At 33.5% G+C, this 15,104-nt stretch overlaps 1 protein-coding gene across 2 annotated transcripts in view; it reads right to left on the reverse strand.

The window, feature by feature from the left end:
* Positions 1-620: 620 nt before the first annotated feature.
* Positions 621-15,104, reverse strand: part of LOC110379197 (neuropeptide CCHamide-2 receptor) — a 90,449-nt gene continuing 75,965 nt past the window's right edge. Inside the window, exons 5-8 of one of the 2 annotated variants that reach the window (XM_064039221.1) lie at positions 10,629-10,822; positions 4,534-4,654; positions 3,365-3,547; positions 621-1,972 (exon numbers count right to left, since the gene is read on the reverse strand). In XM_064039221.1, the coding sequence (XP_063895291.1) occupies positions 1,933-1,972; positions 3,365-3,547; positions 4,534-4,654; positions 10,629-10,822 (538 nt within the window). In that variant the 3' untranslated portion in view covers positions 621-1,932. Of the gene's footprint in view, positions 1,984-3,364; positions 3,548-4,533; positions 4,655-10,628; positions 10,823-15,104 lie in introns of both variants that reach the window. The other variant, XM_064039220.1, reaches the window with a different exon arrangement.

The raw sequence follows: 15,104 nt of genomic DNA on the forward strand, positions 1-15,104 counted from the left end.
AAGAAATTACACTTGAGAACAATAAAAACTGGCCATGTACAAAAAAAAATATCCATTTTACAAAATTCTCATTTTTATAACAACAAAAAAATATTTTTTTGATGAATTATAAATTGAGAAAATTATAAGATGAGAATGAATAAAATTAAAAAATTATATAATTTAAATGCGCCATTTTTTTATATCATTGTAAGTTGCTCCCGAGTGTACTGAAAATATTACAGTATATATGTATTTAAAAAAACAGATAATTATTTCGAACGCACGTATCGAGTGCATTTACCACTGGGAAGCTTAAACGCTTAACTGTATGCACTATGTACTAACTGTAATTGAGAGCAGTTGCATTTAAGCCAAAGTTACGGGTCTTACACTGGCTTACAGTGGGTCTTACTAAGGCTTAGTTTCAAACTTATAACAGTCTGTGGTAACTATAACATTGTTAAGAGAAATCTTGGTTTTGGTAGAACTTGCCTCTGCATTATATTTCGACTTTATATAAATAAATTAAATATAGATACAGTATAGGATTTTCAAAATCCATTTTTTCATGTTTAACATTTCGTTTATCTGTACATAAAATCTTTGATATAATCTGTATCTTAAAACAAATAATATTTTTAATATTATATATCTATCACTAATTAAACATCTCTTATTCATCTAACATGATAACAAAAAAGTATAATTATGCACTACAATAAATTAAAATATTTTTCAGAATAATAATTATAACAAGCTTATAATACAGGCTTTGTTCTACGTGATACAAAAATACTTAACATTAATTTTCACATTTTGATAAATGCATAGAAGTACGCGAAACAGAACATTTTCTCTTAATATTCGTTTTAAAATATGTCATGATTTTATGAAGTTAATTTAGTTGCATTTTAGAGAGTCACTTCCATTGCTCCAATCGTATACAAAGGTCCATTTGAGAATGAAGTAAAGGAGTCATGTAGATAAGTCGCAGGGATATGATAAAAACGGAGATTTGATCAATTCCCTAAGGGATTTGTTCAATTCACTAGATTTGTTTAGGGAAAAGATAAAATGGTGTTGTTATTTTAACATCCTCCGTGATTTGATGAAATCCCTTAGGGAATTGATCAAATACCCGTTTTTATCATATCCCTGCGACAGATACATTTCTTTAGCCAGTCATCTGACATAGTAGAGGGTAAATGATTTCTGTCAGTCGTATGTGGACCTAAACATAATAGCGAGAGTAATTTTGAATATGTTATAAAAATTAAAAATGCTGAAAGTATTTTTGTGTATTCCGCAAATATAAATTTCTTCCCATTTAAATAAATGGAATTATATTTTATATGACCCAAATTAAATATCATACGTATTTGAATGTAACGTGCTGGGGACACTGATTTTAAGGCAGGGCCACAATTACTGCGGTGCGGCACCGCACCATATCAAAAAAGCTACACAAAAATACGGAGCATTTACCGACGACGCGACTGCGTTGTGTAGTCTCGCCCTACTTATAACTTATATTTTGGTAAGTACTTGTCTTAGTATTTTGAATTATTTTTAAGTAGTTTATTATAAAATTGAAAAATGGCATAAATTTTCTTTCATTTTCCTGCCAACAACCAACCGTCAAAACGACAAAAGACAAGCTCACAACTTTTCTATTACACACTGGAAACTCCTTTGACATCAATTCTCGTTGAACCATAAACTCACGCTTCACCAATCACAAACAATATGACATAGAAAGCGTCATAGACAAGATAAAAATTCACAGATAAAAAAAGTCATTGTCTTTTGTATCGCATCACGATATTCTTGCTTCCCTATCTATTGATACATTTTTCATCCAAGTCCCCGGTAAGAAAATCATTGGAGTCTCGAATGGTCATGATGGTGACCCCATCAGCACTGTTCCTGGTGATAATGTTGCTCTTCTTCTTAGTACTTCCGTAGTCGTAGTTTGATATCACAACGCTCTCTGTCGGATTCCTGTAAAAGTTGATAGAACAATCACCGTTGAAGTTATTTGGTTTGTTCGGGGATGGACTAGTAGGTACCTTTTTGGTTCAGATGTAGAGGGAATTGAGGACAAATGGCAAAGATATTTAAAAAGTCAGATACCATAAGAAGTTTATTTATTATGCTATTGTTTTAGAGTACCCTATACGTAAGCATAACAATCACTTTATAGGAGTGGAATGACATGACTTTTTTCCGAGTTACGCCATAAATAAATAAACAAAACAACGTCGCATCAAATTTCCATTATCAAAGAAAATCTTCACATTGTCGTTTTCCAATTATTTATAAACGATCATAATATACATGATGTTTCGGTTTTCGTTCCATTGAACACGCAAAGGGGATTGATTCGAGCGTTTTACTTTGGTTTTCATGCGCCATTTTTTTTTTTCAATTTTATTCTGACAATCAAACGGATTCCATTTTGTATTGAGGTCTGAACGAGTTGTATTTGCTTTGCTTTTTATACGTCCATTAATTGGATTAAAAGATCAAGTTGTATAGATTTAAAAAAACTTTTTTTTTGTATCAATTGAAATAAAGTGGCTCTGTTTTCTAACATTCGTAGTATTTTCTACAGACATGACAAAAAAAATACTATAAAGCCTAAAGCAAAATATTAATATTGCTGAACGAGAAGATGTTGATGATGATGAAGTTATACCAATTTGATTATATGCCATTCAGATTTTAAAATTGTCAAAACAACATTTTATTTCTTTAAATACAAAGGGCTCGGTAAAAGAATTCCCAGATTTTTATAAATATTTAAGCAACCACAAACGTCGGTTGAGTGCAATGAAACCCTCGCATAAATTTATTTTTACCATAAATTCAAAATGTTTTAGCCGTTTACAAAATGTGATTTCTTTTTCTTTTCACTAAACGGTTAAAAAAGGTATTAGTACAGGATTTAAAATTTTAATACCATTGAAAATGTAAAAGAAAGTTAAAAGAAATCTGCTGGATTTGGCAGTAAAATAAACAGATCCAAAACACAAACAAAGCTTCATTACTTATTAAATCTTAAATTCTTTGAAGTTTACTTTGAGAATATTTTTGGACAAAGAGCCAACTAAAATTAAGATTTTTGTATGAAAATACCCCAGCATATAACTTCAGATAAAATATATTACATATTTTGTTTAACTATTGTTTTACAAACGATATTTATTTCCTTCTATTTAAGATAATCCAAACCCTGTAAATGGGAAAATAAAAACAAACAAAAAAAAAACAATACAACATCTGCGTTCTAGAACTCGATATTCAAAAAGCAAAATAAAACAAAACAGCATCTACGTTCTAGAATTCCACATTCCAAATTCAAAAAATCACAAAACCCAACCTGTTGCACCGATGTCGATGGGTACTCCTGAACGAGGTCTCGCAGACCGCAGTCCTGGACAGCCGGGAGCTGCATGTCGGGTGTAACGTGCCTCGACGACAGCAGAGGTAACGGTTGAAGTGGGAGCGAAAGACTCCGCTCACGCAGTACAGAGCCACTGGGTTTACGCATGAGTTGAGGAAGCTGGGGAGAGAATTTTAGTGTTAGTAAGCGTTTAATATATATAAAAAAACTACAGGAAGAAAATGAAAAAATATAAAACTGGTTCTAAAAGTTTTAATACACAATGGGTCAATTTAGTCTAAAATACTGTATTTATTAAGGACAGCGTTCTAGAGTAATAATAGGAAGGCTATTGGAAATTAATCTCATTTGACCCATACCTACTGCAATAATACAGTCTGTATTTACAAAGTTCTTCTTAGGTAGATACGTCTGAAAAATATGCAGTTACATATTTCTTGTGGACCCCCAAAAACATCCATAATTATAAGTTAGCCCAGAAAAGTAAAAACCATTTCACAAAACTACAAACACGCTTCAAAATGACGCCTAAATACTTGTAACTTCAAGCGCCAGGAAGACACAAACTGAAATAATTCAAACAGATTGTTTGACCCTCATAAATAAGGTCAGACTTTCATATATCAAGGGCCCCTGTGTCCCTAATCTTCTGAGAGAGACAAACTCAAGGACTTTGGTCAGAAGCTTCGACAAGATGGCTCTCGACACGGTAAATATTCTAGTTTGCTAGACTTTGTTGACGGAGGCCACAAGTGGTAGGTTACATGAAAAAAGAGTTATATTAGAAATCTGGTATCGAGTTAAAAGTTTTTCTGGTGGGTTTATTTGGAAAATGGTGTTGGTTAGGAGGTTTTGTTAGGGGTAAATTAATATTATGTCCAAAAGCAATATAATACACATTGCTTTTGAACAAGGGTGAAAGGAATATGATATTAATTGTTTTTTTTTTTATAAAACATATAAAATTGAGTTCTAAACTCCAGGAATAAAAAGCTAAATTAATAAATACAAATTGAATAATGAATAATTTATTAAGTCACTTGGGTGGAAACTGGAATGTATATTATCTCAGTAGGTTCTCCTTATTATAGTAATACCAAATAGCAACCCTAAGTAAGAATTAAAATTTAAATTAGGTCACATACCTGAGGCAGAAGCCCATTATTCTGAAGGCATGCATCCAATCATTGTAGTCAGCTTGCGCAGTAGCAGAAAGATGGAACCAAACTTCAAACGCGTGGTACGGTAGAAAGCAGATGAAAAATACTGAAACAAACACAATTGTAACATTTTTTGTAATTATTAACTGGCTGGCACACATATAATATTGTTATGTATGTATACTTTTTGACATTTGCAAGATAATTTTATTTTAGAAGGGTTAAACAAAAGCGTACTTTTATATGCATTTTGGGATGTTAGAATTTTTAACAGCAGTAACCATGTGGCGGCGGTTTAGCTTATTGGCCACCCGAGAGTTTTAAAACAACTATATCCTTACTTTTATTAGTCGAAAGAAAAGTAAATATTATCCTTTTTGCTCTGGGTCGTGTGTGTATTGTATTGAACAAACATTCAGTCTGAAAAAACATCTGAAAGTCTAAACCAAACTGCTGTATACTAAAATCGAATATACGAATACAGAGCGTTTCCAATTTTTCGGTCGCTGCGTGAACCAGCCGATTTCCGTTTTAGCTAAAATTACTTTGCGAATAGAAAGCTCAACATCATCATCATCACATCATTACCATTTTTTCCCGTTACAGGACACAGCCTTCTTCTAATACAGAAAAGGAATGAGCGTTAATCAACACGCCTCCTCAAGTCCAGGTATAGTCAAGATACACTTAGACAAGACTTAAATATATTAGGGGTTAAAGTATGAAATTGCCGTTTTATTCTAGTAGGTTTTTGAATTGCCATAGAGTCTTCATGGTTTGAGGTTTTCGAATGGAACTTTTTTCACGTGGTTTCTGTGATGTTCTTCTTTTAAAAAATGTGAAACATTTGATTATCGATGTTCAATTGTTTTTGTTATTCAACTTAAACAAGAAAGATGGATACTGCGAAAATTTGAGTAATTTTTGAATATGAGTTCCGACGCGGGATTGAACGGCAGAAACAGCCCGCAATATCAATGCTGCATTTGAAGAGGTGTCTGCTAAAGAACGCGCCGTGCGATTTTGGATTAAACGCTTTCGTGGTGGAAACTTCGACTTGAAGAACGAGCCATGAGAAAGACCGCCTGACAGGTGATTAACGAGAAATTAAGAGAGACGGTGAACGCCGATCCTAGTCAAACTACCCAGATACCCAGCCGAACACCGAATAATGTTGAAAAAATTAGCAGTAAAACAGCCACGACTCATGAATCGACCTTCACCGCTATTGCTCCATGACAACGCGAGGCCTCATACAGCAAAATAAACCGTTTTAACTCTTCAGGAACTGCAGTTGGAAACTATTCGTCTTCCTCCATATTCGCCAGACCTTGCTCTAACGGACGACCATTTTTTTTGTGATTTGGACAATTATCTACGTCACAAGAAGTTTCTTCCCAGGAGGCAGAACAAAATTCTTTCACACTGTTTGTGCAGTCTAGATCCTCAGAGTTCTATCGTAAAGGCATAAATGACCTTCTTATTAGATGACCGCAATGTATAGATAATAATGGCAACTATTTTTAACCCCCGACGCAAAAACGACGGGGTGTTATAAGTTTGACGTGTCTGTGTGTGTGTGTGTGTGTGTGTGTGTATGTGGCATCGTAGCTCCCAAACGGATGATCCGATTGTAATGCGGTTTTTTTTGTTTAAAAGGTATGTCAGTCGGGAGTGTTCTTAGCTATGTTTGGTGGAAATCGGTTCAGGTCTTCAAGGTCATCAGCTCGTTTGCTAGATGTGATAGGAATGTTACACGCTCAGTTTACTTGCAAGTATATGTGGGATCTGAAATTTGAAACACTAATGTCTTTTGGAACCACTGAGCTGGTCTGCTGTTAGGGCACGAAGGTAGGAGACGTAACCCTGAACTGCCTTTTAGTAAACCCATAGAGTTTGGGCTCGTTGAATTTGTCTTGACGAGTTCTCTTCATGTTTCTGATTGACGAGAACCTGATGCTGGAAATGGGATGTGGCGGATTAAACCTTGGAATGCCGGAATGAAACGGATAAACCGATTTATATTTTTGACGAAAATCTAGAATGTCCAAAGGTTAATCTTTATTGTTTCTCAATCTGTGCAATTCTCCCAGAGCCAGTTTGTCATGAGGATTGTTAAACATCTTCCTTTGGCCGAGATCGCATATAGCGACCCCATCTTACGATAAAATAAATTAAATGAAAGAAGGAAAAATTAAGGAGCTCCTTTAAAAAGCATGAAATAAAATTAAATTATAAATTTAAAAAACCCAAAAAGTAGGCAATAATTATGACAAAAGGTTAAAAACGCTAAACCCTATAAAAAGCAAAAAATAACTTTTAACACTACGTAAACTAAATTTTGACGTGTCGGGGGACCGCTTTTTACCTTCATAAATACTTACATAGGTAAATCAAATGATACCTACCTAATTACAACATTCGTTTAAAAAATAAACACCTATCTAAAGTAATGAATTAGAGCGGTCCCCCGACACGACAAAATTTAGTTTACGTAGTGTTAAAAGTTATTTTTTGCTTTTTATAGGGTTTAGCGTTTTTAACCTTTTGTCATAATTATTGCGTACTTTTTTTGGGTCGGGGGTTTTTTTAAATTTATAATTTAATTTTGATTAAATAAGTTTGTTAAAAATTAAAAAAAAATACAATTTAGGTTTTCAGTACAAATTGGCAATTTCATACTTTAACCCCTATTATTTGGTTACTAAAAGTTACTGAAATCGATCCACGCACACTCGTACTTGAGAGGCTGCTTTAACCACTAGGCTACCACGACTCTTGGTGCATAAAAATATAGAAACTTTAAAAACACTTAATATAGTGCTAATCGTCTTACCGAAGACATTAAATTTATACCCTGCCGCTAAGAGATTACCTGCTTCCCAAGACTTGAAAATTTAAACTGGAAACCACTTGAAACTTGGTAGCAAGTTTTGGCCCGGTTACTATGTAAATTTTAAACCAACCAGTTATAAGTTTCCTGAGGTAAATACGAAAATGGATTACATGGTCGTTAAATTTTGAAGGTCCGAATTTTCAAGGTCAAGGTCATCCGATTTTGAGATTACTAATCTATTTTTACTCGACTGCTTACAAGGGTTATGTTTTTGATTACTATTATAGATTAAGCGTTCAGAATATTTATTGCTTAATCGCTTTTCTTGATGGGAAATTAAATTCCAAGGGTTAATCTACGAGGTGTCGCGTTGGCGGGGTCGAGTTGGAATTTATTTTCAAGGTCAATGGAATACGAAAGCTATTTTTAACTTCAGTTGTAATGAAATAAATTAATGCATTTTGGACAGTTTTAGTAGTTGGGCAGTGAAATATGGATCATAAAATCGTGCATCCAGAACAAAAATGACACAATTAAAAAATACGCAAATTTAGTTAACACCATAAACTGACTCAATTTCGTACTGACAACTAACATAGACTAGATAGTATGTCGCTATTTCCGTAGAAAATGACTAGGAATCTAGTGTGGGACGCGACATTCTTGGGCCATCCCATCTTCCTAGAACAGAGGACCTCAAAAGGCGCAAATATAGTAGCCTTATCAGGAATTTCATGTTTTAACCCTTTGGGGTTGAAAATCTCGGGGTTAGTACTCACATCCTCGCTAAGGAAATTTCTAAGCGCCTTGTTGACACTTCCGAGACTCAAAGGCTGGCTTTTACTTCATGCAGCGTTTTAGCAGTTCAAATTAGCAATGGCTCCAGCCTATTGGGTTGACAGGGATGAAGACACAAATTTCGATGCTCTATATTAGTTTTAAGTATCTAGATGTAAATATAGATTTAGTTTATACTGTAAATAAACTTTTTTTTGCTCTGTCAATGTTAAGGCCCGCCCGCTTTTCCTAACTCCAATATCCAATAATATTGCGTAAAGTACACGAGCACTGTTGTAACATAGTCGATATCGATAGTATAAATGTTAGCTTATCGACAATCCTGGCAAATCGCCAAGTATTATTTATCGGTTCAGCATCTCCAATTTTGTGTAATCACATGCATTTTGGATTCAGTACAGTCGATTCTGTCGGCTAAGACTTTACTGAATAAACGTATGAATTTTTTTGTGTCCCGACCCTCACTAGTATTCTAAATGCGAAAGTAACTCTATTTGTTTGTCATACTTTCACGCCAAAAACTACTGATCCATTTAAATTAAAGGTACACAGATAGTTAAGAGCTTGGAAAAGGACATGGATTACTTTTTATCCCGGTGTAAGAAATAGTACCAGGGTCGCGGGTGGAGCCATGGGAAATACTTAGGTAGTTCGATATTATTGATAGAATTAAGTAGGCTTATATTGAAATGGGTGTGCTGACATAAATTCTGTCTTGGTAAAATTTATGAGGGGGTCCAAGGTCCGTATAGGACTTACATATACTCAATCATATTTTGTCTCGAACGTCTATTGCTTGAATTTTGATTTTGTATCGGATAAGGTTTATAGTTTACAGAAATGTGAGAAAATTTATTTTAATGGACAAGATATTACAAATGTTTATGTAGACTAAAATCTTGGAGCTATGAAATAGAATCTCTAGGTATTGTAGAATATTTACCGCTCGAACGATAAAGTTGAAACATTACTTTGACTTGTTTTTATCCGAGTATTTTGCCTGCAAATAAAAACATAGCAATGGTGCGTAAAAGCGAAAAGTTATTATGTATTACAGTATGACAGTAAAGGAGTTCCCTAACACAGAAGTCTTTAACTAATTATATATTTAATGCTATTTTCTAAATCATGTAAATTAATAAATGATCTTACGATTTTCATTAAATAATATTAATTTATATTATCTAATCCTTTTAAAGCTGTACTTCATAAAATCTAGATTTTGCTTTTATAGTTGCGAAACTCATTACCAAAACTCAAAAGCAGAAGGGTGTGCTAGATGACAACCTTTTCGTAGTTACAAAGACTTTGTGAAAGAGATTTTAATATATTATTGTCCAAGACATTCTAGACTAAAGAACTCATTTAAAACTATTCAATATTCCGAATAATTGATTTTTGACTTCACTAATGAATATTATAGAGCCTGACTAAGCAATTGATTACAATATTAAACGATTAAATCTTGAGATTCAAAATCGATTTAAAATAATCGAGTCATGCGGTTTGTGATAATTGGAAATTAATAATTCAACTCTAAAGGATTTACAGTTAAAATTGAAGTTTGAATTATGCTAAGTTAACGAAAGTAGTTGCATTTTTATATTATTTTAAATTGTTTTAAGTTTTACATAGACTGGTTTAAGAAACTTATATACAGTTCAGATTATTAACTTATTTATTGTATCAATACCATGAATTGCATTTACAATTTATATGAAAGTTAAACGTGTTTAACCTCATCATTTAAACTCAACGGTTTGTTTGGATTTCGTTAGTCGTTTCTAATGTTAATATTAAACAGAACATCTTGTAAATAATATTTGATATTTTATGTGTAGTTTACACGATTTTATTGCTATCAAATCACAAACAGAAGTTATAGCTTATAAAGTGCATTTAGAACAAGTGAACATAGAACGATTCTTGATGCCGATTCGTTCTCTGTTCTCTCTGAAATAATTTTAAAGGTAGGGATAGAATGTGCAATCGCTCGTTTGAATGCAACGCTCAATCAAAGATTATCATCTCCTGCCCATTTCCTATTCATTGCATAAATTCGGTAAATGCTGACTAAAATTTTCTTCTATACAAAATATAAAACTTACCAATAACAAAAACCAGCACCATACAAGCGACAGACTTCCTAGCCTGAGCTTGAGCCTCTCCCTGACCTCCGTGTAGCGCGCCTGGCATCTCCCTGGTACTGGCCAGTAGACGGCGCGCCATTAGAGAGTAGAAGAACGCAATCACCAGCAGCGGTAGACCGTAGTATACTAGCGTCACCAACTTACAGGCTCCGCGCTGCCTTGTGTACGTTTTTAAAACCCACAACGTGATTAAAGCCTGACCCCTGAATCCAAACCAAGATCTCGTGCACAGCAGCCGCGCTTGTGATAACAAGACCAACGAGGCAGTTTCCTGATATGCAAAATATAAAACTTACCTATAACAAAAACCAGCACCATACAAGCAACAGACTTCCGAGCCTGTGCTTGAGCCTCTCCTTGACCTCCGTGTAGCGCGCCTGGCATCTCCCTGGTGCTGGCCAGTAGACGTCGCGCCATTAGAGAGTAGAAGAACGCAATCACCAGCAGCGGTAGACCGTAGTATACTAGCGCTTTTGCTAGGGTCATCCACCTGGGAAAGAATGCTTGGTTAATAGATGAAACAAAAATGAAAATAAGTCGGGTACATTTTAGTTTAATTTAAGGTATTTGTCGTACATTCTCACACCTTTTTCATCTCCTGTATTGTAAAGTAAAGCCAAAAAATCAGGAATAAAATTTTCGCTAAATAACTTTTTCGCTCTGAAGTTCGCCATGAATGCCGATTAAGTAAAAGTGAAGTGTAAAAGAAAAACCTGAATGCGCGAGGATTTTAAAAGCTGACTTCAGAGGGGCAAAGTTATATGACTTAAACTGTATGTAATGTTCTAGCAACAAAAACACAATGGCTTTTCAAAAAAAGAAGTTGAAGGCAAAGTGGCTGAGCAATTGGTTGATAAGATAGGAGAAACTTATAATATTATACATCATTTGTTGACTTTCGCTTATATCATGATGTACTAAATAGTTATACTATGAGTATGAGATGATCCAGCAATTATCATTGATGAAGCTACAAAGACAATAATGATGTGTCATAGACATATTATTGACATAATTAATAATGTGGCTAGCCTAATCAAACCTATAGACAGCGTGTTATTGTGGTTGGAAAATCCATATTAACCGAGCATTGTAAATTGGTGTCATTACTCATCATAGGTAGGTACATCATACTATTGACGATTATAGATGACTTACTGTCCTGTGCGGTTTCACCCACCAAAATTCTTCCCATGCCTTGATAAAAAGGTTGAAAAGGTTAGGGGAAAATATCCAGATTTTTCTTGCTGGCCTCTAAATGAAACTTTGAAAAAAATCGTACAATTTTGATATATGAAAATAAACCAATTAAGAATATTTGTTTTTTTTTTATACATGACAACAAAATAACTATTTATTTCATTTAATTACAACATATGTATGTTTTTTATATGTACTGTAAACATGACAACTACAAAATCTAGGAAATGATTTTATAATTTCATATTCCCAGTTATCCGGTCCCTAAGCAGTAATAAAAGCCAGGCACTGTTAAAATTATGTTCTTTATATTAATTAAATCAAATTTTGCCTGAATTTAATCTGACAGCCAAATCTCTATAGACAACGTAACAAAACTGATTTTATTAATTTAGTTAATCTTGCTGTCCATTCTCTTTCCTAATTATATTCTAGAATTCATTATTATACTTCATTGTTGTGAAATACACTAGAGGCCAACAGATTTGGGTCAATTATAAAATCCTTTGGAACTCAAAATTAATTATTTATTCTTCATGAACATTTATTTACCTACTTACATAAACCTAACGTTTATTTCAAAATAGTTTTATTAACTTATAACAAATTATAGATGCATAGCATGATTTTCACAAGCCCTCTCTCTCACATACCTACTCGAAAGCAAACGTTCAACAATTTACAATTTATTAACATCTTCGTAACTGACCCGGATTTACTGCTCCCGAGTGTATAGTTAATAAATTACAGAAGAACATGCAATGTGCTTCACAAATTCAAATGTGGCGAAGCGAGAGCAGCTTATGTTCGATAGAGAGGGCTTTCGGATGCAATGCAGTGTATTGTTTCCAGGATTTATCAGTGTTATTAGGTAATAGATAACATAATAGTTTGTGGTATTACTTGCTTTTCATGATTTCCGACTGAACAATATTATAAAAGCCTCAGGCTATCTATATATTTGATTTGATCTCTGTACCAGGAATCGATTTACAGTAACGATGGGTTTTTCACAATGACCTTTTAAATTGTTAGCTCCGAATCCTAACAAGCAATGACGCAGTCTAGGTGTACCAAAACTTTTTTTCATATATTTTATTCCAAATAACTTATTCCATAAGGTTATGTATGACACGCGATGTAGACAAAAAATTGCTTTAAAAGTTCAGTTCAATGACACTTTTTATACTCGACACCTGAATCCCCAAATAATAACTATTTATTATTAAGAGGGCTATCACAAATTTTCGCGAATTTAAACGTTTTATACGAGTTTTGATGCTTTGGATATAGTCACAATAAAAAAACAAAAATAAGATTCAGAAAGTTTGATCATTTATCTTGAAAGTGTATTAAATAAATATTTTAATTTGTCCACGTACATCAGTAAAATCTTTGTCTCTGCAAAGGATGTTTCATAAAATGTTGCTTTTGGGTATCTTTTGATGCTTCGGTACTCCGAGGATATAGCAATTTAACCATTTATAAAAATGTTCAAGATACAACTATATCTTGTACTTGGAAGTGTTTAAATCAATTTATTACAATTCATACAGTATTACACCAAAAATAATTCTATAAAACTGAGAGTTACTGACAATTTTCCGTACGAAACTATATTTTTTATCTATGAAAGTATAATCCAAATTCAAATAAAAAACATTTAATAATTAAGGTGGTATTGTTATAAAGCTTGAAAAAAATTGGTCTATTTAAAAGTAAAACAATATTTTAAAATAATTTTTGTTTGCAATGCAAAATCAATATAAATCTTGTGACGCGCGGTGTTCAACTTTAGTCAGCGCCAGGCGCTTACCGAGGAGGGACGTATCGCTCGCTGTTGCGCCGCGTAAACTCGCCGGAGTTCGAAAATATAGCGCAACCTACGCATCTAACACGTTTTGATACTAGTGAGTTTTATTTTATTTATTAGTTATAATGATCTGATTGAAATGTAATATACATAAGTATTAGGCCATGATATTCTAATTCGAAAATGTTATAGATTGGGTTCTCTTTTTGATGTTGGTTATAAAGAAATATGTACGTAAATGTCATCGTCGTTAGTTTCGCTGTTGCATAATAATGTAATTGGACTTCTTTGATTCTTGCAGGATAATGAAAGCATATTTAATTCAGACTATCAGACTCAATTGAATACCAGTACAAATAATATGGTAAGTATTTTTGTCACCCGCAAAAGGTATACGTGACATATTTGTTTTAATAAACTATCTACATTCCTAGTTTTCATTGTTGCAGGAAAATGAAGATACAATACATGGAAGACGAATTATAGATTTTAGTTTTTTTATAAATCAATTACTTATAATTGATAAACATGGTGAAAAGTTTGGTTGTCGATTAAATAATTTAAAAATTGTAAACGATTACTTGTTTATTGTAACTCAATCGAGCTATTCTAGGTTATAAAATTCATCGGTACAAATAATATTTCATAAACTATAAAAACAATAAATTATTTCGGAAAAAAGTGGCAAAGTCTCAAGTTTGTTTGTGCCGCGTGGCGGTCCGCAGGTGTGCGTTGCGTATTTCACTAGACGCACACATGCGCAAGTGCTGCCGGCTATCGTCTAATTTACCTACAACTGAGCAATTCGATTTTGTAATAGCGCTCTTAAACACAGTTAACACAGAACTGCTCCATCGGCGCCTGACGTTTCATTTTTATTTCGAGACCAATCTACTTTGACATATGAGGCTGAATAAATTATTACCTTGGCTTCGGCCATCGAATTTTGACAACAGCTGTGTTGTTTTTTTTGCACGATAGTGTATTGTAAATATTTAAATTAAGTTTAGTTATTTTTATGCAGATTTTCGGTTTTTATGATAAAAATACATTTGATCGAATAGTGTTAAACAGACAGGTATGGATTGATACTGAATTATTTCAAGTTATCGCATTACTAGTGGTATGTGATTGTATTTTACCTTCTGACTCACACAGGAGAAGAAAGAGTGTTTTTGAACGTTAAGCAAATTCACCTTTAAAAACCAAGAATTATCTTATTCCCAAACATCTAGGTATCTAGGTAGCTGTATGGTTCTTGATATTAATTCATGTACAATCGATAACTACCGCCTAACAACGTCTATTAATTGGAATAGGCAACATTTCGCGCAGTAATTAAACAAGAAAGTGTATTTAGTACATAACCGAACTGTTGGCGGGTTGATTGCTCAATTTCGAGTATCGATATCAATCAAGCACGTCACTATTCATTTGAGGCTGAAAACGATAACTTATGTTTAAAGTCCTCAATATGGAGTATGTTTGGTTTTAATAAGATCTTCATATAACTAGAATTCTATCCTATTATCTGAACTGAGTAACTGACATGTACCTAGAAAGAATAATTTTCAAAATTAATGCTATTGTGAGCCTGATCATAATTTAGTACCTATTATAAAAAACAGAGGATACAAATATTGCTTGCATATTTAAGCCAGGCGTTCGTCACGACACTTCCTTGGCATGACATATAGGTAGGTAAAATACTTCATTATATTTTTTTACGTTTATAGAACTTTTGCTAGATGTTATAATA

Source organism: Helicoverpa armigera, chromosome 18, assembly GCF_030705265.1.
Source record: "Helicoverpa armigera isolate CAAS_96S chromosome 18, ASM3070526v1, whole genome shotgun sequence".
Lineage (NCBI taxonomy): Eukaryota > Metazoa > Arthropoda > Insecta > Lepidoptera > Noctuidae > Helicoverpa > Helicoverpa armigera.